Source organism: Dromiciops gliroides, chromosome 5, assembly GCF_019393635.1.
Source record: "Dromiciops gliroides isolate mDroGli1 chromosome 5, mDroGli1.pri, whole genome shotgun sequence".
Lineage (NCBI taxonomy): Eukaryota > Metazoa > Chordata > Mammalia > Microbiotheria > Microbiotheriidae > Dromiciops > Dromiciops gliroides.
The window spans coordinates 53,612,350-53,639,973 of NC_057865.1; the positions used below are offsets into that span (position 1 = coordinate 53,612,350).

Here is a 27,624-nt window from a genome sequence, read left to right on the forward strand (position 1 = left end):
TGACAACTACAAGTGATTTAATGTCTGGGGAGTGGATTCAGATTCATCTGGGAGAGGGGATTAGAATAGAAGCTGGTACTCAAAAGCTAACATCCATAAATGGGGGTTAATTCAAATAGAGGGCTTCTCATGGAAGGCGCCCACAAAAAGAATCAACGTGGAGGGGCAGGGATGCTGTATTTGATTGTAATCCTATGGGGAGGGGCCAATCACCTTTAAAAAGGCCTGTAAGCCTCCAGCTTGGGGTTTGGCCCCCTAAGGGGCAGTCCATTCTCACAAGAATGAAAATAAAATGAGCTTCTGACACATCCCCAAAGTGGAGTTCCAGAAGGGTTTGTTGGAGTGATATTTCTCACAGCCATCATCCAGGGAATCAATCCCTGTACAGATGTAGCCTAGCAATTGATCCTGCATATGTTATGTAAAGCCATAGCTACTGAAGGCCCAGGAAAGAAAATGCTTGTCAACAGAGTCTTTGGCACTGTCAAAAAGATCAACATCAGAAACTGATTATACTTTTACTGGTGGAAATAACATTAAAGAAGAGGTGAAAATAACATTAAAGAACAACCTTGGGATCCTTCCAACTGACTTGTACCTGAAACCTTCCAAAAGTATTCTCCCTCATCAGAATGTGAGCTCCCTGAGAGCAGGGCTGTCTTACTTTTCACTTTATATCCCCAGAACTTCGCGCAGTGCTTAGCATACACTTGCCTAATAAATGCTTGCTCTCTTGCTTGCTTCACTCATTTACTCACTCATTCACAAATTTAATAAGAACCAGCTTTCTTCTAAGCTGCTATGCATATTCCCTTTCTTTTCCTAGCTCTGGCAACAATGATCAAATCAATGCTAATAGTGCTTCTGAAAAGGCTCATTAGATTTCCCTAAGGCTCTGTCCAACCATTCTGGTGACTTCCTGTGCCAAACCACCCTTTCTTAGCCAACACTCTCCAAAATGTTGTTTCCTCCTATTAGAATGTAAGCTTTTGAGGGGACTGTCTTGTATTACATCTCTCATTCATAGCCAGATATATTAAGTAACACTAAAAACCACTTTTTAAAATTCAATTATTCTCACCATTTTACGTATGAGAAAACTAAGGCACAAAGAGGAAATGGATTTGCCCATTCTCACATTGCTTGTGTCAAAGGCAGAATTCAAACTTAGAATTCTCCTGACTCCAATCCTAGTATTTTAAGATCTTTGTCTTCTCTGCCCCACCATAGTGATTACTGGCCTCCAGTCAGAAGATCTAGATTTAAATCTCGTCTCTGACATTTACTACTTGTGTGACTATGGAAAAGTTACTTGCTGGATCTATTTCCTAGTCTGTAAAATGATAGGGTTATACTAGATCACATCAATCTAGTATACTGGATTTGGAATCAAATGATCTTGGTCCTAATCTAGTCTGGATCCTAATTGTAGGTATCTAATTTCTATAAACTTTAGTTTCCTCATTTGTAAAATAGAGATTATCTATCTGCCTCACAAAGCTATTGTGGAGAGTTTGTAAAATATAACATGTCAATTCTGTATTATTACTATTCTCATTTCTGATATTAATATAATTGCTTAATATTATATAGATTATTATTTTACTTTTGCAAGTAGAGCACCCTGAATTTTTTGGTCATTTAGTCTTCCTATAACATTGAGAATTTTTGTGAAACTTCAAAGACAAAAGGTACAGTTAGAAAAAGGTGAATAACTATAAACAAAATGAATCTAAAACAGGCTAACAAAAATACATGCAGCAAAATGAAGATGTATTAGTGTAATTTTTGAAAAGGCTCATGAGTTATGGGATTAATGTTTCAAAAAAGATTTAATAAAGTTTACACCAAGATCCTAACTTAATAAGGCTATATTTGGTATCTGTATGCCTGAAGTCTTATCACAAAAAAGCATATTATCCAACTATCATACCTTGGCAAAAAAGACGGTGAGGTGAGTTTCACTGCCAACAATCCAAATGGGGAACTTTGGTGACTTCAAGTAAGAACCAACCTGGGGCAAATTTAGCAAAACAAAAATAATAGTCAGATAGATTTTTGATCATGATAAAAATTATAGAAAATTCTTAAATACTTTCATTTCCAAATAAGTTCTTATTCTCTGCAGATTTAGATACACTTAACCTGGTTGATTAATATACCACTCCTTATTAAATCAGTGATAAGGAGGAAGCAGCAAAACCTCAACTAGAAACAGTCAGAATAGCCTTGAGAAACAATCCCTCTTAAAGCTAAAAAGGAAGGTACACCTTGAATTCCAGCACAGTATCAGATGAAAAGCACCCCAAAACTTAGAATCCCACCAGTGATAAGCAATGTGGTCATGGATGATTCTTCTGTTATTACATGGAGACCCGAAAATGCAGATCTTAGGTCGAGACCCTCTTTGAAAAATAAAGTATGCAGAATATCTCAAAGGCAATGCAGATATCCTCATTCTTACAACCCATTACTTTCTCCAGTAAGTCAGTCAGTCAGTCAGTCAGTCAGTCAGTCAGATAATAAACATTTATTAAGAACCTACTAGATGCCAGGCCCTGTGCTCAGTGCTAGTGACACAAAAAAAGGCCAAAGACAGGCCCTGCCCTTGAGGAGCTCATAGTCTAATGGGGATGACAACATGCAAATATGTACCAATAAGCTATAGGGAATAATCAACAGGGCAGGGGGAGGAGAGGTGACTAGACTTTAGAGGGGGTGGAAAAGGCTTCTTTCTGCCAGAGGTGGGATTTTGGCTGGGACCTGAAGGAAGCCAGGGATGCTGGGAGATAGATAGAACACTCCAAGCTGGGGGCACTGCCAATAAAAATGCCTGGAATGGGGAGAGGGAGTGTCTTCTTCATAGAACAACCAAGGGGCCAGTTGCATGGGATCAAAAAGTATGTGGGAGAAGGAGAGTGTAAGAAAACTGGAAAGGTAGGCCGAGGGGTGGCAATTATGAAGGGCTCTGAATGCCAAACAGGATGTTACATTTGATTCTGGAGGTGATAGGGAGGCATTACGATTTCTTGACTATGGAAGTGATACGGTCAGAACTATGCTTAAGAATGATTACTTTGATAACTGAGGGGAGGATGGAGTGGAGTAAGAAGAGACTTGTGACAAGGAGACCCACCAGTAGGCTACTGTAATAGTCCAGGCATATGATGCTGAGTGGGATATCACAGTGTCAGAGGGAGAAAAGGGGGTAAATATAAGGGGGTAAAATCAACAGCTCTTGGCAACACTGGATATTGGGGGTGAGGGGTGGGGTAAGAGAGCAAGGTGTTGGGGGCAGTTAGGAGGCGCAGTGAATAAAGCACTGGCCTTGGATTCAGGAGGAGAGGAGTTCAAATCTGGCCTCAGATACTTGACACTTACTGGCTATGTGACCCTGGCCAAGTCACTTAACCCTCATTGCCCGGGTGGGGGGGAGGGGGGGGAAGAGATAGTGAGGTGTCAAGAATGACACATAAATTGTGAGCCTGGATGACTGGGAGGGCGGTGATGCCCTTTTCAGTAATAGGGAAGTTTGGAAGGGGGAATAATTGAGGGAAAGATGATGGACAGTTTTGGACACGTTGAGATGTCTAGGGGTCATCTAGTTCCACTCTACCACACTTCTTGTGACTAATATTAGATATGAAAATGCCTCAAGAAAAATCTGATACATGTAATTAATTGCCAGAATGAAAGGCAGTACCTTCCACCCACTCCCCCACTCAAACACTTTTTCCTCTGGGTTTCTGAGATACTGCTCTTGTCTGACCACTTCACTCCCTTTCAGTCTCCTCTGCCAATGCAACAATCTATCAAAAGGCATTTATTAAATGCTCACTGTATGACAGCCACTGTGCTAAATGCTAGGGGTACAATGCAAAAACAGAAGTCATTCCTGCCTTCAAGAAGCTCACATTCATCATTCAGGTCACACCCCTCATTGTGGGCCCTTTGTGTTCCTCTCCATACTCTCACTGGGTGATCATATCAATTCACATTGGTTCAAATTATACTGTCTATACGGAGCTTTGATCATCCTCCTTACCACTGGTCCCACATCACCATTCATAATATTTGTCCCAAGCACAACTCGTGTTTTCATGCCACCCCACTCTGTCTTCTGAACTTTCCTATCACCATTGAGCGCACCACCATCCTCCTATATACTCATATTTGCAACCTTGGTCACCCTAGATGTCAGATTAATTGCAAAATACTGCTTCAATCTCCACATCTCTCACATAGCTATCACCCAAGTCAGGCCCGTACTACCCCTTAGCTGAACTATTATAACGTCTGAACCAGTCTCTCTGCCTCAAGTCTTGATCCTATGCAATCCATGCTCTATACAGACATCAAAGTATTTTACTTAAAAAAGTAAGTCTAGTCATATTCCAATCATCACCCAACTCCAGCAGCTCTCTATGGCCTCTAGGAACAAATATAAACCTTTGTCTGTTTATTAAAGCTTTTCACAACCTGGCTCCTTAGTGTCTTTTCCTGGTCTTCTTACCATTACAGTCCTTCTCATACTTGGAATCCCAGCTATACTGGCTTATTTACTACTGCCAACACAGGACACATCTCTTCTCCTTTTGCTTTTTTGTACTGGCTACCCCCCAAGCCTGGAACATCTTTCCTCCTTACCTACACCTCAAAGTCTAATGAGGGAGAAAACCTGCAAGCAACTATGTACAAACAAGATGTGTGTTTGTGTGTGTGTACACACACACATACACATATATAATATATATTTATATACATATATATGAGAAAAATTATAGATAATAAAATGAGAAAGGGAGATTGGAAAGAGGCCTCTTGTAAATGATAGGATTTTCACTGGGACCTGAAAGAAGCCAAGAGATCGAGATGAGGAGGAAAGATATTTCATACATGGGACGAGAGCCTTTGTCAATGGATCAGACAGTATGTGGTGGGGAATACGGTAAAGGTCAGAAAATTAGAGATGTCAGGTTAGGGAGGATTTTGAATGTCAGAGCATTTCATATTCGATCCTCAAGATGAAGGAAAACCAATGGAGTTAACTGAATGGGAGGTGGGAGGACCGTGACATGGTCAGATCTACATTTCAGGAAGATCAATTTGATAACTTAGTGGGGGATAGACTAGGGTGGTTGAGGCAGGGAGACCAATCAAAAGGCATTTGTTCTATTCTAAGCATGAGGTGATAAAGGCCTCTTCCAGTGTGCTGGCAAAGCCAAAGAGGAACACTGTAATATGAGAGATGTTACAAAGGCAAAGAACTTGGCAACAAATTGAATATGGGGATTAGGGGGAGAGGCTTAGAGTAGAAAACAGTGATTATCTAGGTTGGGTAAAGCTGAGTGACTAGCAGGTTACTGGTAGCTCAACAGTAAAAGGAAAGATCAATAGTTGATAAACAATTATTAAGCACCTTCTATGTACCAGGCACTATACTAAGAATAAGGGATACAAATACTAAAAACTAATGACAGCTCCTGCCCTCAAAGACCTTACAGGATGGCCTTGCTGCAGTGAGGGGCGAGAAGAGATCAGGTCACTTAGGTCTGTAGCAGATCTAGTCAGTCGGGCTTCATGATTTTATCCAGCAAAAAGCCTCAGCTCACTACCAACTTCTCCCTGAAGCTGGTCCATATCCACAACCTGCCCTGTCCCCTTCTTCCCTTGCACCCTTTCCTGTAACACCTTAATCTCCTTGTTATATATTACATCAATACTTTTATGTGTGTTCTATATATTGTTTCCTTGAAGCTCTTGAGGTTAGAGGCTGTTTCATTTTTACCTCTATAAGGCATATTACCTGGCATGTAACAACCTAATAAATGTCTGTGAACTGATTGCTGTAAATAATAGTAAAGTCTGAATTAAATACAAAATTGTGTACATCATATATTAAGTTCTCATTCCCCAATAAATGGTGGGTTATTGCAAAGTTTAAGAAAAACAAAGAGGTAATACACAATCATTGCCTAAAAGGACTAAAAAAACCATCTGCAAAAAAGTAAATAAAGATAGAGTTTAGGGGAGTATTATAAACCAATATAACAGCTCTTGCTTTTTACTAATGAATAATAAAAATTCAAAATGACATTCAATGTTAACATTCTCTAGAACCCATTTCTCTTGGCTGCCAAAAATGTCAAAATTTAATTAAATCAGCCCAAATCCCCCAATGTCCTTGACCCTATACCCCTAAGCAGCTGGTGTAAAACAGATACATAGATTTTGAGCAGTATATCTTCAATAATTTACAAATATGAGACAACACAGCTGCTGCTAACACATTAAAGTCATATTTAAACAGGATAAAAAAAATCAGCCAAAAAAGGGAAAATTTTTCTTCAATAGTATCCATAGAGAAAGCAGGCATTATTCTATTGTATCCAATGGCTGAAAAATACTATATATTTAGAAATATCAAAGTTCTATTCAAATGAAAAATCCATGTTTACAACATCACAATTAATGATCTTTGTCATCATGACTACCATCCTTACATATCAATAGATTTCATATAAAATCATATAGCCAAAATAAGTGGGGGTAAAACACCACATTTTTTTCTTGACCTTCAAATCCATATTCATGCTTCTTTTCTGATTTTAAAAAATAATTCAGAGATTTAAACATATTTACTGGTCATTAGGAATTAAGTTTCATAACTTTTAATATTTTGTCATTGGGCTTATAAAATCTCCTCCCAAATCAAACAACTATTAATTGAGGTTGATTATTTTCTATGCTTAGTTTTCTGTACAGACTATAGAAGGGTAAGAGATTGTCCCAGATGTCAAAGAGCTTATGATCTCACTGACAAGACTAACAAACATCACGTGAGAAATGCAAGAAAGAATATAAATGAAACACAATGAAAAACAAAAATAATGTATGCTGCTGAAAAAAGTTCAACCCTCATATATGTACCTAACTGGCTCCTTCCACATGAGAACCTACCAAACCAAGGTTGCTAAACACCAAAATAATCTGATCATAACTGCACCTAAGATTTACTCAGTAAGGAACTGACACTCAATGTGATTAATTGACTACTAGGGGTTAATTTTTATTTACTTATTTATCATTATTATTATTTTTTTGCAGGGCCATGGGGGTTAAGTGACTTGCCCAGGGTCACATAGCTAGTAAGTGTCTGAGGCCAGATTTGAACTCAGGTACTCCTGAATCCAGGGCCAATGCTTTATCCACTGCACCACTTAGCTGCCCCTAGGGTTAATTTTAATAAAGAGGAATTTAGAGACTCAGGTTAATATTTCATAATAATGCAATATAAGGTTAAAAGTAGTAACAGTGAGGGAGATGGACAGGCCAATTGCTGTATCCCTGGGACCTACAAAACATTACAACAATTAGGAGAAGGCTCCCAGTGCATTGGGTGGAACCTTTATAGATATGAAAAGATATGGAGAAAAAATTCACAGTGGATAACAAAGTAGAGAAAGTACAATCTTCCCAGGTGTAGGATGTGTTCACATTGGGATCCCTTTCAGGAAGTGATACATAGTTTCTTTCAATTTCTATTTTATGCTCTGGTTCTAGAGTATGAAGCCAGTTTTCCTGCAAGGTAATGTTTAGATGCTTTTTTTTTTGGATCATAGCTTTCAGGTAGTTCAATAATTTAAAAATGATTCCTCCCAGACCTCTATTTTCCAGGGTGGTTGTTTTTCTAATGAGATATTTCACATTGTCTTGTATTTTTTTCATTCTTTTGGTTTTGTTTTATTGTTTCTTGATTTCTCATAAAGTCATTAGCTTCCATTTGCTCAATTATAATTTTTAAGGTATTATTTTCTTCAGTGAGCTTCTGTACCTCCTTTTCCATTTGTGTAATTCTGCTTTTCAAGGCATTCTTTTCCTCATTGGCTTTTTTGACCTCTTTTCCCATTTGGCCTAGTCTGTTTTTAAGGTGTTATTTTCTTTATTATTTTTGTGTCTCTTTTACCAAGTGGTTAACTTCTCCCACGATTTTCTTGCATCATTCTCCTTTCTCTTCCAAATTTCTTCTTTACCTCTCTTTTTTTCCTCAAAGTCCTTTTTGGGCCCTTCTATGGCCTAAGATCAATTCATAATATTCTTGCTGGCTTTGGATGTGGGGGCTTTGACTTTCTTATCTTCTTCTGAGTGTATTTTGATCAAAGAGCCCCCTGTAATCTCCTTCTGATCAGTTGTTCAATGTGGGCTGAGGGTTCCAGAAGCACCTGTTACTACTGCCATTGCTAATTCAGTAATTTCCAAGGCCTGTTACTTGTTTGCTAGGGCCCTGTTTGCTTTAGCTTGGCCGGTGTTGGGCTATGTTCCACTTTCATGCAGGTACAACAGGCCTTTCCTGCTGACCTTTGTGTAATTTAAGATTCTAAATGTGGATTCTAATCTGTTCCCCCAGTTTTGGGGGAAACTGACTAAAATCACTGATAAAACGAGTTTTGGTTTTTAAGGGTTTATTGGAAAATAGAAAGAAAAATATTGAGAACAGAATTCCAACAGCCTGGCATTTCTATCTTTCCTCAAATTTCCTGTGAAGTCCTCTGCCACCGCCACCACCACCAAGTCAGGAACCCAAAAGCCCCAGAGCTCTCCAAGCAGGCTCCCTTTCCTCCTTCCTGTCTCCTCCCAGAAAATAGGAGGCTCCTCAAGTTGATTGGCTGGTAGCCTTGATAGACAGCCCCCATGAGCAAACGTTATTTCCTGACGCCAAGGAAAAGCCACAATGCCTCTGAGGCGTTTTCCTCATGGTGGAGCTTTCCCACAGCAAGTCTCCAATAGGTGGCATCATTCCAATCATTACACCTTCTAAGTTGTTTTTGGCTGGAAAATTTCTTCACTCTGTCATTTTGTGGGCTCTGCTGCTCTAGGAATTGTCTTATAGAGTTATTTAAAGTTTGGGGAGAGCTCAGGTGAGTTTCTGCCCTCCCTCTGAGATCTTGGCTCTGCCTCCTAAGAGACTGCATGGTGTGCTCACATTGGGTAGATGCAACAGCAACTACCTTCTGTGCTATCAGATTTTTAATAAAGAACTTGAGAATGCCTGGTAAATATTAATCACTTGCAGCACTGGCCCTGAAGTTGGGAGAACCTGAGTTCAAATTTTACCTCAGACACTTACTAGCCTGGGCAAGTCACTTAACCCCAATTGCTTTAAACATCTGGGACCATCACTAGTTGTCCTGAGATATGTGTGTGTGTGTGAGTGTGTGCGCGCACAGACACACACACACACACACATCTTCCCACTGGACTCAGATGGGGAGTGAGGCTGGTGAATTTGTACAACTTTCCCTCACTCAAATCCAATTCACTGCAAGGCATGACATCATCCTGATGTCACTGTCCTCCTCAAGAATGAAGGACAAACAACAACAACAACAACAGATGAAGATCACCTTCTCTAATCTACTCCTTTTAAAGATAAGGACATATAAATATGAACTGAAGTGCCTTGGCCAACATCAAGCAGGCAGGACTTTAAGTACCAAAAGAAAGGCCTTGCATTCATAGACTTCTTAATCTTTAACTCCAAGTGACATGTTCTTCTCATCAGACTATGTTCCTTCCTTCCAAAGCAGAAAGGAAGATTTAGATACGGGTAGTGACATTCATCTTACTTGAATATTTTTGTGACCACCTTCCATGCTATATATTACATTCAAAGTTCTTGGAAAAGTAAACAGACTATTAAAAAAATTGTATAAGACAAACACAAAGCTATTAACAATTTTAACATAATAAAATCTTAATAATTAAAATATTCTGCATATAATTTTCTTAATAGTTACAAATGCCACATAACATTTTATCACCTTTTCACAACTTTATCAAAGGACTCGCAAGAAAAAGGTGTGGCACTTGGCTTGTAGAATCTAAAAAATAAAATGATTCTAACTACAACCTACTTCCTGATAATGTCCAGTAATACTGCACTTGTCAGCATCTTTAAGATAGATACATGGAGAGTTACATATATGTGCAAGTATGTGTATAAGTACATACACATAAATATATATGCCCACACATGTACATGTGTGTGCAAATACAAACAAAAACCATGTTATGGTACTGCATCCTAACCTTGGACCTTTTTGTCAGTCACAACTCCACTGTGTTTTTTCTATCAGAATGTGAACATCTTGAGTGTAAGGACTGGGATTGTTTTTTTAAAATAATAAACGTTTTTTGTATTTTTGAGTTCTAAATTTTATCCCTCCTTTCTTCCCTTCCTTCCCTCCTCTCCCTGAGACGTTAAGCAATCAGATATGGGTTATATATGTGCAATTATGTAGAAAATTACCATATCAGTCATTTTGTACAAGAAAACTTGAATAAAAGAAAAAAATGAAAGTGAAAAATAGTATGCTTCAGTCTGTATTCTGTCAATATCAGCTCTTTCTTTGGAGGTGGATAGTTTGCTTCATCATTAGTCCTTTGGGATTGTCTTGGATCACTGAACTGCTGAGAATAGTTAATTCATTCACAGTTCTTCATCAAACAATATTGCTGTTTCTGTGCACAATGTTTTCTTGGTTCTGCTCAATTCACTACATCAGTTCATACAAGCCTTTCCAGGCCTTTCTGAAATCATCCTGCTTGTCATTTCTTATAGCACAATAATGTTCCATAACATACCACAACTTGTTTAGTCATTCTATAATTTACAGGCATTCATTTGCTTCCCAATTCTTAGCCACCACAAAAGGAGCTGTCATAAATATTTTTGTACAAATAGGTCTTTTTCTCTTTTTGGGGATGTCTTTGGGATATTTATATCCCAAACCTAGCTGTGGCATTGCTGGATCAAAGGCTATGCACAGTTCCATAGCCCTTTGGATGTAGTTCCAAATTGCACTCCAGAATAGCTGGATCTTTTCACAACTCCACCAACAGTGGATTTGCATCATAGGGACTGCGTGATGTTTAAAATCTAAACTGTGGTCGCCTTAAATTAGAAGCTTTAGCATCAGTCCTTGGACATTAAACATTTATTAAAGCAAACAGATATTCCCATGGAGTTCAAAAAGTTAAGAAAAAAGCTTATTTAGCCTAGAGTTCCAGCCTGGTCTGGTTCTTCCTCAAGCCTGTCCTCTGCCACAAGCCTGTTTCAATCATGAACTCTCTCCAGCAAACTGATTGTGGAAGCTTTTTATAGGCCTGGAACAGAGGCGTCCTTACACACTGCTTCAAGCTGATTGGTTGGCATCATCTAAATGCATTGGTTCTGAAGGTGTTCTCAAGATGTGATTACAATCCAGTTAACTTGAAGTAGGCTAATCAGCAGTTAATCACTCTCACTTGATTCAATCAGTCTAGATTAATCTCCAGGTGGGTCTTTGAGTATCTGCTAAATCTCATTATTTCATCACAACTGTTTTGATCTTCTTTTTGTATTGTTAACATGGCACTTTTTACACAGTAAGCATTTAACAAGTGCTTCTCAGTTCATTCTTATATGTACTAAGTGGGAATGGTACCTGCTTTTTGGTATGCCAACTGCTAGAAGTTAGTAAATGTGGGCTAAGTGGGAAAGGTGACAAGTGCAGACCAGAGATTGAATGCTAATTTATTTGGAAGACATCCCTATTATAAGATTTATTGACCTTTAAGACAATTATGCCTTTTTTATTAATGAATGAAGGCAACTAGAACTAATACAATATGTCACAGGGACCAACAAGTAGGAAGGAAGGGAAGCAATATATGATTATTACTACGTTATTTAATTATTATTCTTATTATAAAATCCTACCATCAAGGAACTAAAATGATGAAAGACTTTTCCTAAACCTGTCCTTTCCCCAAACAAAATGACAAAATGACACTTACATAAATGTAAACCTTTAGAGACCATGACTCCATAAAACAAATATTTTCAATATTCAAAAATTAAGTTCACATATATATTTTACCACCAAGAAAGGATAAGAGGAGTAGCAAAATAAAGAGTGCGTAATGGGTTTTGCGGTTGGCAAATATAAAAGTTAGAACGTCAGATTTTAACAAATTCTTTTTCTTTTCCTCATAAAACAGCAATACTACTACTAGTTGAGGATTTTGCTTTGGGAAGAAATATGAAAGCTTTGGATTTGAACTCTGTACTCCCTTTGAAGGCCAGCAATTCATGGCACTACAAAATGTGTTTATCTTCATGAGATAAATCAACATATAGGTACTGATTCATTTGTTATTTTCAGGAATTGAGACCAAGAGGTATTTACAGTCACTAATGGCCAGCCTCTTGACCTACAACATACTCTCAACAGATCTAATGGAAAATAGAATACTCTCTAAGGTAGCTGAACATTTGAAAAATTACATTAACATTATTAATAAATGTGTAGTATTAAAAACATCAACTTACCTTACAATATCTTAAAGATTCCATTAACGTTAAAAAGCCTATAGTTGCTTGTTTATGTATGCCAAGTAGTTCTGTTTAAAAAAAAAAAGATTATTTTATTACTATAAGGATCTGAAAAACAGTTTCTCTGTTTGGCTCAAACTAATAATCTTTATTTTCTACTAAGGTTATAATTCCTACTTCTTAGCAATACTATTAGGTCATAAAGAATACCTATTTGTTTTCATGTGACCAGGTCAAATTTGACATGTGTAAAGGAAAAGGAAAGCAGCCATGGGATATTTAAGGAGATATACATGTCACACAAACACACACATATTTATTTAAGCCATCGTGGGTTCTTATATTAATTATTCAGATGACAGCAAATTCATTATAGGAAATAAGAGACCATAAATTGAAAGTTGGAAAGGATTTTGGAGGTCATCTAGTTCAACCTCACCAATTTAGATGAGGACTCTAACATTCAGAGATGTTGTCACTTGCCAAGATTACACAGTTAAGTAAGTAGTCAAAATGACAGAGAAATATTGTATTCCAAGGCACCTATTTTTTAGTAGAAGCTAACAGCTCTAACTACTATATAAACTCGCACTATGTAAAGTTTTGAATTTAGGTATAAATACTACACAAACGTTTACAAAATCTTCCCAATAGTTAGAAGCCTTTTATTAAATGCCTTAGAAATCCAGTAAACTACTGAGAATTGATAAATACTGTCATGACTATTCATGCAAAATACTAATGTAGTTTGGTACTTATTTCTTTTTATCATCACTGATAAAAATTATCAAGATTTTCCACTGTGTACTTGCAAATTATCAAAATTGTGGACATTCATTGTAATATAGTAAATGACTCTATACTTAGCAGATATAATAAAACCTCATTATTCAAAACCAAACAAGGAGAATGTAATTTTACATTAATGAAAAGCTTGAAATATGAACTTTGCTTGAGAAATTTATTCTCTCAAACATTCAAAATAGTTTTCCAGAAATCCAGTTTACACCATTAACTGAGATTTTGTATTGTCTATGAATTAATCAATTTTGGAGGCATGAAAAAGCAGACATTCTAGTAATACTTTATAAAGACTACAAAGGTAAACATCAATTCCTCTTCTGTCTAAATTTTACAAATTCTGAATTAATATAATCACAACTGAAAAGCTTTTTTAATGCATGAGGACTACCTGAGTTTTTAACATCTTAATTTTCATTCACAATAACACTCCCCAAATCCATTTAAAATTATGATGCAAAGTAGCTAAAAGCATTTTTATGTTCTTATCAAAAGCCATGTTAGTAAGTCCTTTCATTTGACAGAATTTCCTAAATTTATAGGCAAAGCAAATGTCAAACTGCAACCTATTCTGTTCTGTTCTGTTCTATTTGTCAAATCAAAAGCTTTACTGCAGACGAGGGGCAAAACTTTTCATTGTAATTGTCTTGATCATAAAATAAATCGAATTCAAATCAGATTCAAAATATTTTAACTCACCTATACAGAAGTAGGCCATTTTTACCATTTAATTCACCACCCAAGAATGATGTGATTTAAAAGTAGATCTGGCACGCAACCTTCCTATTCTACTAAAATTGGATGGTGAAGGGAGTAGTAAGGGACACTGTGTGGTATAATGGAAAAAGCATTTGCTGAGGGGGTCAGGAGATCTGGATTTTAGTTCTATGTATATTACTGACTGGCTGTATGACTTTGACCAAATTATAACTTCTGTAGGTTTCAGTTTTCTTATCTGTAAAATGAGGGGGTTAGAATAAATTACCCCATTGTAGATAAAAATTTTATGATTCCCATGAGGTATATATACAAGGCCATGCCGCTGTGTCCATGTTTTACAAACAATTATTAAATATCACCATGTGGGAAACTAATTCCTTTTTAGAAAAAAATGTGTTAAAATATCCTTTTATTTCTGGAACAACACAAACTTTCAAGTTCCCAAAGAACTGCGATGAATCATATAATCTTATCTAACAATGACATAAATGATACAATCACTGAAGTCCTAGAAACTTCAAGGTTACCCAGCTAGGTTATATTACTGTTAGTGCTGAAATTCAGAATTTAAAAAGTAACATTGGTGATGTCATATTTTGAATTCATAAGACCACTTTAGTTTAAACCTATGTAGCAATATATATAGTAAAAAATAACCTTGTTAGTTCATAATGACTTTCAGGTAATTTAAAAAGATTGTAGCTGAAATTGATGCTAGGTAGAAAAGTTCTCAATTCCTTGAAAAGAAATATTTAAGTTTTTGGACAGTGATGCCATATACTCTTTTTTTTTTTTTTTTTTAGTGAGGCAATTGGGGTTAAGTGACTTGCCCAGGGTCACACAGCTAGTAAGTGTTAAGTGTCTGAGGTCAGATTTGAACTCAGGTACTCCTGATTCCAGGGCCAGTGCTCTATCCACTGTGCCACCTAGCTGCTCCGATGCCATATACTCAACATATAGAATGCAACTTAGAAGACAGAGTTAGCAATGTCCTGCAAAGAATGCAGGCTACTTACTCCTCACATATCAACATCAACAAAACCCTGAAATTCTATCAGATGGAATAACGATCAAGAAATTTAATAAAAAAACTAAAGTAACTTCTTCCACAGCAGAATGACATAAAAAGTCTGCTAACCCTCAAAACCACCATGAAGCCAGCAGCAGCAGAGGGTAAACTCCCAGTTTCAAATCTTTGAAAATAGCTACCTTGTCCCTCTTAAAGTTTCTCTTCTGTAGAAAAAACATTCCTAGTTCCTTCTAGTAATTATGATATGAATTTGAAGATATAGAATACCAGTTGCCCGCTACTGGATATTCCTGTTAATCAATGTGTTTTTCTTAAAATGCATTACTCAAACCCAAAAACAATACTCACAATGAGGTCTGATTAGGGCAAGAGTATAGGACTTTTGCCTTATGAGTCCTGCATACCACATCTCTCTTAATGCAGTCTAAGATTTCAACAGGGTTTTGTTGTCTTTTTTCCTGTTTTTGTTGTTATATCATACTTTTGACATATATCAAATTTTGCAGTCCATTAAAATCCCCAAATATTTTTCAAATAAAGTGCTATATAACCATAAGCCCCCCCACCTTATACTTAGAAAATAATTTTTTAACTTGCATAAAGATTTATATTTATCTTTATTAAATCTCATCTTAGTGGATAGAACACTGGCCCTGGATTCAGGAGGACCTGAGTTCAAATGAGGCCTCAGACACTTGACACTCACTAGCTGTGTGACCCTGGGCAAGTTACTTGACCCCAATTGCCTCACCCAAAAATTTTTTTTAAAATCTCATCTTAATTTGTTCTTGGCAAATACAAATAGGTATTTCAGACAAGATCCTACCTACAATAAGGGCTATTATTAAAAGTTTTCAAGGCCTATTTCCTCTCATCCCATTTTCTTAGAAGTAATTATAATCCTATCTTTAAAGTCTTCTGGCCTTTAGTAAAAAATAAAAATATTTTCTGGAAAAAGTTCCTTAGAGAAGACATGCTCACATTTTGAAACTCAACTAATGATGTAAAGATCTAAAAAATATTTATAGTAGCTCTTTTTGTGGAGGCTAAGAATTGGGAATCAAAGGAATGTCCATCAATTGAAGAATGGCTAAAGAAGCTGTGGTATATGATGGTGATGGAATATTATTATGCTACAAGAAATGACAAGCAGGATGATTTCAGAAAGGCCAAGAAAGACTTGTATGAACTGATATATAATGAAGGGAGCAGAATCAAGAGAATAATGTACACAGAGACAGCAATATTGTTTGATGAAGAACTGTGAAAGACTTAACTATTCTCAACAATATATGATCCAAGACAATCCCAGAGGACTCTTGATGAAACATAATATCCACATCCATAGAAAGAACTGATATTGATAGAACACAGACTGAAGCATGCTATTTTTCATCCTTTTCCTTTTATTCAAGTTTTCTTATAAAAAATGGAAAAGTCAAGGTCTTCTCATAATCTCAATATATGCAAGATTCAAGTCATATTTTACATTAAAACTATTGCATGCTAAAAAAAATTGTTACATACTGAGATCTTTCACATTCTAAGTATTCAAATGGTAGGGAAAGGGTGCTTCTTGGATTGTAAAGACCTCTTAAGGTAATAATGGTAAAGTTATCATCGGTACTCTTGTAGTGGTAGCATACTTCAAAGACCTGAAATACCTATCACAATAATGGGTATACCCCCTCCAAAGGTGTAGAATGCAACCCACGCAAGCTTTTTCATCACGTACAACTCTTGTTCACATCTTCCTATAAACCTATGTACTCATGAACTCCTATCTATTCATCATGGAAGCAAGCTTTTTTCATAGTTTAACATTACATGGTACCAGTGCATCATACTACTGGTTCATCTACTCTCCTTTATTCTTTTTTTTTTTTTTTTGCAGGGCCATGAGGGGTTAAGTAACTTGCCCAGGGTCACTCAGCTAGTAAGTGTCAAGTGTCTGAGGCCAGATTTGAACTCAGGTCCTCCTGAATCCAGGGCCAGTGCTCATCTACTGCACCACCTAGCTGCCCCAATCCTTTATTTTTAATATATGGATGGCTAAACTCCTTTTCCAAACATATATCTATTGGATATCTCTCATGACATCTCTTGCACAATCATTAGTAACATGCTGTAGTCTATTTTTGTTAAACACATAAATCTCACCATTGCCCTTTGAGGAGATATAAAATTCTTTGGAAATTATAGTATTCTCTGAATCACAATTATATAACAGAAATAATATTTCTGTGAAAAGATGGGTTTCTGTTTCAAGGAGCTTGGAGTCACTGAAAATGCTATGTACTTTTCCAAATGCAATCTAGCTATAGATTGTCAATCCAGCATCCAGGCCAATACCATGGCATTCCAGGTCACAAATTCAGGGTGACTGATAAGGGTGCCTGCGTCCCAGAGTAGAGTTCCTACAGAAGGACCAGCCACAGGCCCTAGGCTGTTTATCAGTAGATGAGCACATTCAGCAGTAAACAACAGTGGAGTGACCCCCAGAAAAAGAACAGGGTCTCACTTCCAACTTCTAGCCCAATCTGAAGTCTGCAGAGTAATAACCAGGACAAGAATTCCAGATCAAAGCAGAGCTTTCTAAACAGCTGGCAGCAGCTGAGTCCAGCAGCATCTACTCTTGCTCAGCCCTAATCCCAGGTTGGAAATTTGGAGAGTTCAGATCTGAGGGGCAGCAATCAGACTTCGTATTGGATCAGACCATTTGGGAAACACTGAAAGCTTATAGATACAAGTCTGAGCTGTGCCTTACATCCTGGAATAATACAATAATCAATACCTCAAGAAAACAGCAATGGGACAAGGCTACATCATTCTTCCAGATGTGTGTAGAGCCTAGCCCAAACAAGTTCAGAGTCAGGAAGCTGGAAGTCTAAGGCTGGGCAGATGAGCAAACAAAAATAGAATCCTATGATAAAAAGCTATTATGGTGACAGGGCTATTCAAGACACACAAAGAGAAGAAAATGACTACAAAGCACCTACAAGCAACGCCTCAAACAAAAACACAAGTTGGACATAAATTCAACTTGATTTCTCAAAAGAGATGAAGAAAGAATTTTTAAAAGGAGTTTAAAATAAGTGAACTTGGGAGGATTAGAGGGGGGAAAATAACCAGGAAAGAAGTAAGAGCTATGGAAGAAAAAATTGGAAAGGAAATTAACAGTTTGGCAGAGGAGTTATAAAACCTTGTCTAAGCAACACACTATCTGAAAATTAGAATGGATCAAAATGAAGCCAATGACTGCCTGAGACAACAAAAAATATTAAAATAAAGTGGAAAGATTTTTTGAAAAGAAGAAAAAAATGTAAGGTATCTCCTCACAGCAAAAACAATTTAACTGGAAAAGAGATTGAGAAGTGGAAAAAAATTAACACTGGACTACCTGAACATCATGATTTAAAAAAAAAACACACCCTAGGTATATTTCAAGAAATCCTAAAAGAAAACTCCTCAGGTCCCTTAGGACCAGAGGACTGAGTAAGACCAGAATTCACTGGTCACCTCCTGAAAGAACCACCCAAACTCCTAGGAATATTAGAACTAAAATCTAAAGTGTGTAAATCAAAGAAAAAAAAAATATAGCAAGCAGCCAAAAGGAAAAAATGTAAGTACTGAAGAGCCAGAGTCAATATCACACATAATTTAACAGACACTGCTATAAAAAAGTAAAAAAGCTTGGAATATAATATTACAGAAAGCAAAGGATATAGACTTAGGGCAAAGGATAATTTATCAGAAAAACAATATAAACCCAGAGGGGAAAAAAAATGGAACTTTAATGAAATCGAAGACTTCCAAGCATTTCTGGTGAAAAGACCAGTGCTGTGTAGAAACTCTGAAGTTCAAATGCAGGAGTGAAGAGAAACAAAAAGATAAATACAAATGAAAAATCTTAAGAGATTAAACAAGGATGAGCTGCTTACATTCAAATATAGAAAGATGTTAAAATTTTTTTTTTTAAGTATAGGTAAGAGGCACAAGAAAAGGAAAAGGAAAGTTAGGGAAAATTATCTCACATAATCAGGGTGTAAAAGTACACATTTATATAAATAACAAGGAAGGGACTAGAGAAGCAGTTGGCACTTGAACCTTACTCACCTAAACTGGTCAAAGGAAGAATGAATCACACACACACATTTGGGTACAGAAATACATTTCACTAAACAAGAAACAGGAAAAGAGAGAAAGGAAAAGGGGGAATTAGAGAAACGAGTACTAATTGAAACAAACTAACTCAGGATGCACAAAAATATTCACAGTTCTTTTGAGGCAGAAAAGTGTGGGGATCTATAGAGGTGTTCATATTAGGAAATAGATGAATAGGCTATGGTATGTAAATGTGATGGAATACTATTTATTGTTTTGTAAGAAATGACAATAAGACTGGTTTTAGAGGAACTCAGGAAGACTTTCATAAACTGATGAAGAGTGAAGTGAATAGAATGAGAAGGACAATGTGTACAATGACAACAACATGGTAAAGACAAACAACTCTGAAAGAATTTGGAATTCTGACCAGCAAAATGAGCGACCATGATTGCAGAGTACAAAAGATAAAACATGCTAACCTTCCTCCTGATAGAGAGGTAAAGTACTCAGTACAGAATAAGGCACACTTTTTTTGAACATAACCAAATGTGAAATGTTTTGTTTTATTATGCATGTTTGTAACAGGTATTTTGCTTTTTTTTTTTATTCTTGCTTTTGGGAGAAGTTGGAGGGAGAGGAAGAGAAGGCATTTTTCTTGCTGAAGGAAAAAAAAATATGTATAACTTAACAAAAGGAATGGAAAGCATGTAAATGCAAAAAATTAAGAACATCCTAATGCAACAAAATTTGTACCTTGATACATGGTACTTTAAGAAGGTTAGGTTTTTTTCCTTGCCTTATAAAAACTGTTTATTTGGAGTAAAAACTAAGATCCATTCCTGTCTGCAGTAATTTTTACATGAAGAGAAGTAAAAAGAATTTTCACTTATTTGAACCAGAAATTTTCCTCTAAGCAATAAAATGGGTCAAATAAAAAATAAACATGTAGCTCATGGTTTTCTGAGTCCTTAGTGTGTCTCAAACCAAATCTATGTTAAAGTTTAAAATGTTAAAAAAGGAGGGAAAGAGGGAGGGAAGGGGAGAAAAAGGGAAGGAGAGAGAAATAGACAGAAATTTCTACAATATTATTTATTTTTCTAAATCAATTACCACCACCTAGTGTTAAGATTGAAAAATGCATTAACAATTTATAGCTTCATAATTTTAAATAAAATATGATCAGTAAGGTTACAACCTCTAAATCCTTTCTAAGATAGGAATTCTGTAAAAAAGATAAAACAATTTCAGCTGCATCCATAGTCTAGGACACCAAAAACCCTAACAAAGTGACAATCCAATGAACTTATACCAGAGAAAGCTAATCCCTAACTCCTCTCGCTCAGCACCTTCTCCCTCATCACCTACCAGGATCCTGCAGTGCTACACAAGGACACTTGCAACAGAACTTTTCAACATTCTCTCACCTCCAGTGTTGCGGAAAACCAAAAGACAGAACCTTGTCCTAGCTGGAAGGGTAATGTGGCAGTGCTATGTTGTAGGTCAACAGGCAGGGTGTGTGTGTCTGTGTCGCAGTCTAGTAAACCAGAGGGAGAGAGCCTAGCATCCAGCTTTGGTCATTACTGTTCCCCTCCCAAAATCACTTGGGCCAAGGACTAGGGCTGATAAAGGAAGGGAAAAAGTAAACAAACATTTATTAAGTACCTATTAGGTGCCAGGTACTGTTCTAAATGCTTTATAAATCTTATCTAATTTGATCCTTACAACCACCTGGGCAGGTAGCTATCATTACCTCCATTTGACATTTGAAGAAACTGAGGCAGAAAGGCTAAGTGATTTACCCAGGGTCACACCACTATTGGGCTGAGACCAAATGTGAACGCAGGTCTTCCTGACTCCAGGCCCAATGCTCTGTGATCTAAGTTACCTAGCTGCCTAAGAGAAACATGAATAGCCCAACATGTGAGAAGCTGAGACAGCTTTGAGTTCCAGACCCCAGGAAAACCACATTCAAAGGGGGAGAAGACAGAAAGTGAGCAACAGGAGAAAAAAGGAAAAAACCAAAACAAAATAAAACCTGCTTACCAAAAATCTCCCCAGGAAGAAAATTCAATTAAAGACCTTGAGCCTTAGAAGATAAACCAACAGGGAAGATATTAATAACAGAAAGAAATATGGCCTCCAACAGATCCAGTCATCTATGAGTAAATATTGCAAGACAAAGGAAAATGAATCAGCATTCACCCTGTGGGGAGAGCACGGAACCCAGATGGATGTTCCCGAAGGATTTACACAGATTGGTATTGCAAAGAGATGCAAATAATCAATAACCTCTAAAGAACATGATCTCCATACAAGCAAAACATTCATTTCAAGGCAGAATGTATACGAATTAAGGATAATAGGTATCCCAGAAAAATATGAAATCATCATTTTTAATTTGCAGCTAGCATAAAATGCCATAACACCTATTTGTACATAGGAAAACCTTGGCTACCCGAAACTCCCAGGAACTGAGTTATTCTGGATAGTCAAATTTTTCTAGATACTGAGTGTTTATTCTTTATTCATCAAAACTTCTTATTTATTTTTGATGAATAGTTTTCTAAATACCAGACTTAGAGTCAGGAGAGATAGGTTTGACTCCACCTCTGGCACTCACCATCTGTGTAAGCCAATGCAATCACTTAACTGCTTTTAGCCTTAGTTCTCCATCTGTAAAATGTGGATAATAATAGCACGCCGCCCCCCCCCAACCATACACACACACACACACACACACGTTCACACGTGTATATATAGGATTGGTCCTGTGACTATATAATCTATCATTTTTTTAAACTTAAAAAGTGTGCGAGCTATATTGGTTTTTGTTATTATACTTTCCTGTCAGAGTATAATGGAACAAAACTGAACCTTTTTTTGGTGACTCAAGACATTATTATGAACCAACTAATTCTATCTTTACAGGTGTGGAAGAGGGGGCAGCTAGGTGGTGCAGTGGATAAAGCACCAGCTCTAGATTCAGGAGGACCTGAGTTCAAATCCGGCCTCAGACACTTGACACTTACTAGCTATGTGACCCTGAGCAAGTCATTTAACTCTTACTGCCCCACAAAAACAAATGAATAAATAAACAAATAGATGAATGAAGGAATGAATAAAATAAAGAGGTGTGGAAGGCTAATTCCTTAAAACTATGATAACTCCAGACTGCTGGGCACAGCTTTTTGACTGACTTGCATAGTTTTTCTGTCAATAAGGATAAAAAGCAACTAATAAAAAAGTAAACAGTAAATGAAGGGCAGCTAGGTGACAAGGTGGATAGAGCACCAGCCCTGGAGTCAGGAGGACCTGAGTTCAAATCCGGCCTCAGACATTTAACACTTACTAGCTGTGTGACCCTGGGCAAGTCACTTAACCCCAACTGCCTCACTCAAAAACAAAAACAAAAACAAAACAGTAAATGAAAGGAATTATAAGAAAATTGTTTAAATGGCTTTAAATCCAACAGAAGTTGGGAAAAAACAGTAAATAAAGTGAAGTAGGATTTTAAAGAAAAGAAAATCACCTATCCACCCCCTCCAACTGAAATGAATGGAACAGTATTCAAAATGGGCGATTACCCAAACAAGACATTTTTATCTTAAGTTCACTTCCAATTACTCAAATTACATTTTAATTTACAAGATTTTTGAGAAAAAAACCCAAATACGCATCTGAATGATCTGTGTTATTTGTTAAGGCTATTCATTTACATTTTCCACAACAGGATAAAGAATTTGAAAGCTCACAGAAAATGCTGTCATTCCTCATTTTCATTAACCAGTGACACCAATCCACTAACCAATTCTCTACTGAAATTAGAACATTTACAATATACCCAAATAGCATGAACATAAGGAAAAAAGCAACACTCTGTCACATATAGGCAAAACATTGCAGTGAACATTATTAGCATTTCACAATAACGCTATCAAAACATGATATCCAAAAGTCCGCCTGATGTTTAAAAACCTTTCTATAATGCTGTCTGTCCAAACATCCTATAAAATGAAGGTTTTTGCCTTATATGAACAAAATTAGCAATGCTGGGTTTCCCAGACCTATAATGTAATTCCCTCCCTTGATTTCATCAGCTCCCATTGGTTTTCTTGAACTCCAATCCTACATGACACCAACTGCCAGTTGGATATCTTTAATGAGGCATCTCAAACTCAACATGTATAAAAGAGAGCTAATATTTCCCCTAAAAATCCCTCCTCCTACAAACCTCTCTGTTCCTACTGCAGTCATCACCATTTTTCAGTCACCTGAGTTTGTATTGAAGCCATCCTTGCCTTTTTTCTCTCCATCCCCCGGATATCTAATCATCTGCCAAGACTTGTTGATTTTATCTCCACAACTTATCTCACAACGACCCCCCTCTTTCTATGCATATGAGCACCATATTAATCCAGGTCCTCATCAAATATTACCAAGACCACTACAAAAGGCTCTCTGCTCTTCCAGTCTCTCCCCAATCCGATCAATTCTCCATAAAGTTATCAAACTGAAATTCCTACGGCACAGATTTGACCATATCACCCCATTACTCACATTTTTAAAAGCCCCTTGATGTCTGTAGACAAAAATGCACACTCATTAGCCTGGCGTTTCAATCTCTTCCCAGTCTATCTTCCACCTCCTTTGTAGGCTTACTTTCTGTTCCTACACATTAGTCGCTTTCCCTTAGTGCAGGGAGTTGGCTGTTCTCTGGACAAGCCATTTTACCTCCCATACCTATGCATTGGACAAGTAGTTCTTTATGTCTGGAATTAACATTCTCCTTAATTCTGGGTCATGGAGTCTCTTGCTTTGTTCAAAGTAGAGCTCAGGTAACAATTTCTACAAAGTCACCCAATTACTAGCACTCTCTTATTCTCATAAATACTTTGTATTTGTTTGTGGACATGTTGTATTCTCCATGAACGCCTCACTCCCCCTTAATATTCAGGGTCCTCATAAGCAGCTATAATTTCAATTTTTCTATTTGTATTTTCAGCACCTAGCACAATACCTTGCAAAAGTAAATGCTTAAAAATGCTCCTGAATTGGATAGAGGAGAAGAAAGTCAAATGGTTCTTTATATACTTTTGTTTATAAAAGAAAAATTCAGTAGCTTTGCTTAGTTTTAAAAAACAATTTTAAGAAAATTAGGTAGCGTATATAAGTACCTCTGACCCTGTAAAGGATTCTACTATTGGGACATTCTTGTCCTCTACAAGGTAATGGAAAGCTAGAAAACAGACAGAAAAAATAATCAATTTGCACTACATAAAAATTATACAATCAGAAAAAGTTATACCAATAACAAATAAAATACTTACTCATTCCTGAGCACTCTCTATCTCCATCCCATACATTAGAAACAGCATGCCCAGTGAGTAGAAGGTTAATTAAACTTTGGCTATTTAACATAAAAAAACTATAATTAATAAACAAAACCTGGCAACAAACAACCATTTGTTTTGAATAATAAAATTATTTCAAAGGCACATAACATTTAACTTTGATTAAATTCTTTGAATTCAATTTTGCTACTTTGTGGGGAAGGGTGAGGATCTCTCAATTTCAAAATTTTCATTTGTAAAGTGTCATCTGATCATTAAAAATGAACACTGTTAACTTTACTCAACAATGTATACTGTCCTCTATTGTCTATATAAATTTAAGACCTTTACAAAAGATAGTATATTTAAGTGAACAGAATATTGAACTGATAATATTTAACATTAAGTCCATTTACTTTCATTACTGAATATCTGAATTATCTAGAAAGAATAAGTAAAGTTATGACCTTTCTATTTTTGGTAGCATATGTGTTGAATTTACCTGAGAGTCTATTTGATATAATGAAAATAGACAGTTACTAGTCACTACATCAATGTATTAGAAAGGATTGTTTTTGCTGTTTTCTTTCCACATCTCTCAAAATTTATTTTGAATAAAGGAAACTGAAAACAGTGAAGAAAAGAATTAGTAAAACAATAAAGGTTAGAGAGATGGGATGAAATTGTTAATTATTTCCACTTTAAGGGCAAATTTATTTGGAAAATAAAGAAAACTACTCATCTATGAAATAGAAACAAAATAGAATTTTAAAAAATCATCAAATTTCATTTTTAAAAAGCAAAAAGATTATTCTGTAAAATGTATAACTTTTTTTAAATGGAAAACTTCATTCAATATTTTATACATTAAGAAAATTAAATCATAAAAGAAAATGTATGTTCCTAAACAACATTGTTCCTGAAAATAGTACTGTAAACTAGCTCCTAGTATAGTGTTTTATGTTAGGTTATGACTATATTAAAATATCTTAATTCATTACCTGCCATGTCCATATACAGGATCTATCAAAGGTTCTGCTGAATCTTCAATTTCATTTTTTATGTTTTCAATACCCTAAGGAAACCAATTATTACAATTCATTGGCATATTTTAAAAATTAGATTGAGTGTTTCACATTGATCAATCCCTAATATAAAATAAGCAAATAGGAAAAAATTAATGCCTTTTGTAGTCAAAGACATCACAAGTAAAAAGAACAAGGAACTTTATTACAAAGGAACACAAATCCTAACATCTTTTGGGGGTCTATACTAGGTTCTATGAACTGAGAAGAATAATTGGTTCCAATGAGATATATTTCTTGAGTTAAATAATGCCCTGATTTTAAGAGGTTAGAGGAAGAAAAATTAATTAACATATTAATCTTTACTTTTTGGAGAGTGACAGGGGTAGTGAAAAGTCTCAACTTGTGCTTTTATTGGCAAGGAAAATGTAATGGAGAAACTGCTTCCACAGATACCACTGATACAGATTGGGAATTTAATTTGTCTGTACAGAATAAGACAGGTGCCTGGGGTCATTGAGAGGTCTGATTTGTACATGGTCACACAGCTAGTATGTGTCAAGGGTATGGCTTGAACTCAGGTCTTCTTAACATCAAGCCCAGCATTCCATTAAATATAACTCATAGCCTCTTGGTTTACTTATCTAATATATCTACTGGGGTGTACATTTGATCATGGTTTCTAAATGAGAAATCCCCAAATATATTTCATAGAACTTTATGAACTTAAGACACACACTAACTGTTCTTGGCAAAAGAACTTAACCATAGTAAAAGGAAATGTTTATCATTAGTTACACAATAAAGTTTAAAAAATGAAAAGGTTGATTCTTACCATGGATCAATACAATCTTTTAAAAATCAAGTTGAGTAATGAAAAAAAGCATATAACTTCCTAATCCACAAGTAGGCTACATCAATTTATATAACATGGGAAGACCCAAGATAATTAGCTTCTATAATTCCACTGGTTACAAAAAGAAACTGACTCTAATAAAGTGCTCAAACTAGCATGAAGATGTAGTTGGATTAAGCTAACGGCTTTCTGCAAAACTGTAATAACAGACCAATATAAAATGTATCCTAAATACTTCTAACACTCAAATTACTGCAGGAGATTGCAAATACAAAATAACATCGAGGAACTTAACTGATCACCCACAATACAGAAAAGCACATGGCAAGTACCAAATGCAGAGGGAGGGATCACCGGACTGAAATGATCTGAGAAGGCTTCACACACAAAGGATCCCTCGAGCTTGACAGATAGGTAGAAATTAGGTAGATCAAAGTTTGAGGCATGAAAATTGTTATGAGCTCGGGATAGAATGGTCCTAATAGTTTATAAGAATAGGTCAACATGAATAACATAGAGGGTTTATGTAGGTGAGTAATGAGAGGTCTGAATGAAAAAATAAATTGGGACCAGATTAGAAAGGGACTTAAAATGCTATGCCCCAGAATTGTTCTCCCCTAAACAATAGAATCATGGTAAGCTTTTGATTTAAAAAAAAAAGTAATTAGGAAGACCAATTTGAGGGTTGGGTAGAAGGTGGACTGCACTATAGAGACCTGAGACTGGGAGAAAAATGAGGAGGTAATAACCAGTTATAAGGACCTTTACTAGGATGGTGGAAGTGGGAATTAAAAGAAAGGGACAGATGCAAGAAATAATATGAACAAATTCTCAATAAGACATAATGAGTGATTCAATACTGGGGTTAAAGAAGAAAGGTAAAAATATTATTAAAGACCACTATGGTTTTGAGCTTTTGTGACTCTGAGAATGACTGGCAGAAATAAGGTGGCCAGGAGGAGAAAGTACTTTGGGGTAATGATGAGTCCTATTTAGACTTGGGGAGTTCCAGAAAATAAGAAATTGAAGATGATGAACCAGAACTGGAGAGAGAAGACAGGACTTGAGGTGTAAATTTGGGAGTCATCCATATAGAAGTAATCATTGAACCTCTGAAAGTGGACAGAGTTTTAAGTATGAGGTGAGGCATGGAGAGGGAAGAGTCAAATGCTTTATAGAGATCAAAGAGAACAAAAATTCAGAAAAAGCCACTGGATTTGGTCATTAGAAAGTTATTGGCAATCACTAGCAGTGACTTCAATACAGTGCCTGAGGGTGGGGAAGCCAATTCTTAAAGGGTTAAAGAGTAAGTAGATAAAGGTCTTCCTCTATAGCATGAAATAGAATATAGTTGTTTTAAAACAAAAACATCTAAAGTT

The 27,624-nt window shown here is 36.3% G+C and overlaps 1 protein-coding gene across 2 annotated transcripts in view; it reads right to left on the minus strand.

Moving 5' to 3' along the window:
- Positions 1–27,624, minus strand: part of MINDY3 (MINDY lysine 48 deubiquitinase 3) — a 104,638-nt gene that overhangs the window by 58,849 nt on the left and 18,165 nt on the right. For both annotated transcript variants that reach the window (XM_043968728.1, XM_043968729.1), the window contains 4 exons: positions 25,366–25,439; positions 24,362–24,441; positions 12,374–12,444; positions 1,934–2,014 (listed from right to left, as the gene is read on the minus strand). In XM_043968728.1, coding sequence (XP_043824663.1) covers positions 1,934–2,014; positions 12,374–12,444; positions 24,362–24,441; positions 25,366–25,439 — 306 coding nt within the window. The remainder of the gene's footprint in view (positions 1–1,933; positions 2,015–12,373; positions 12,445–24,361; positions 24,442–25,365; positions 25,440–27,624) is intronic.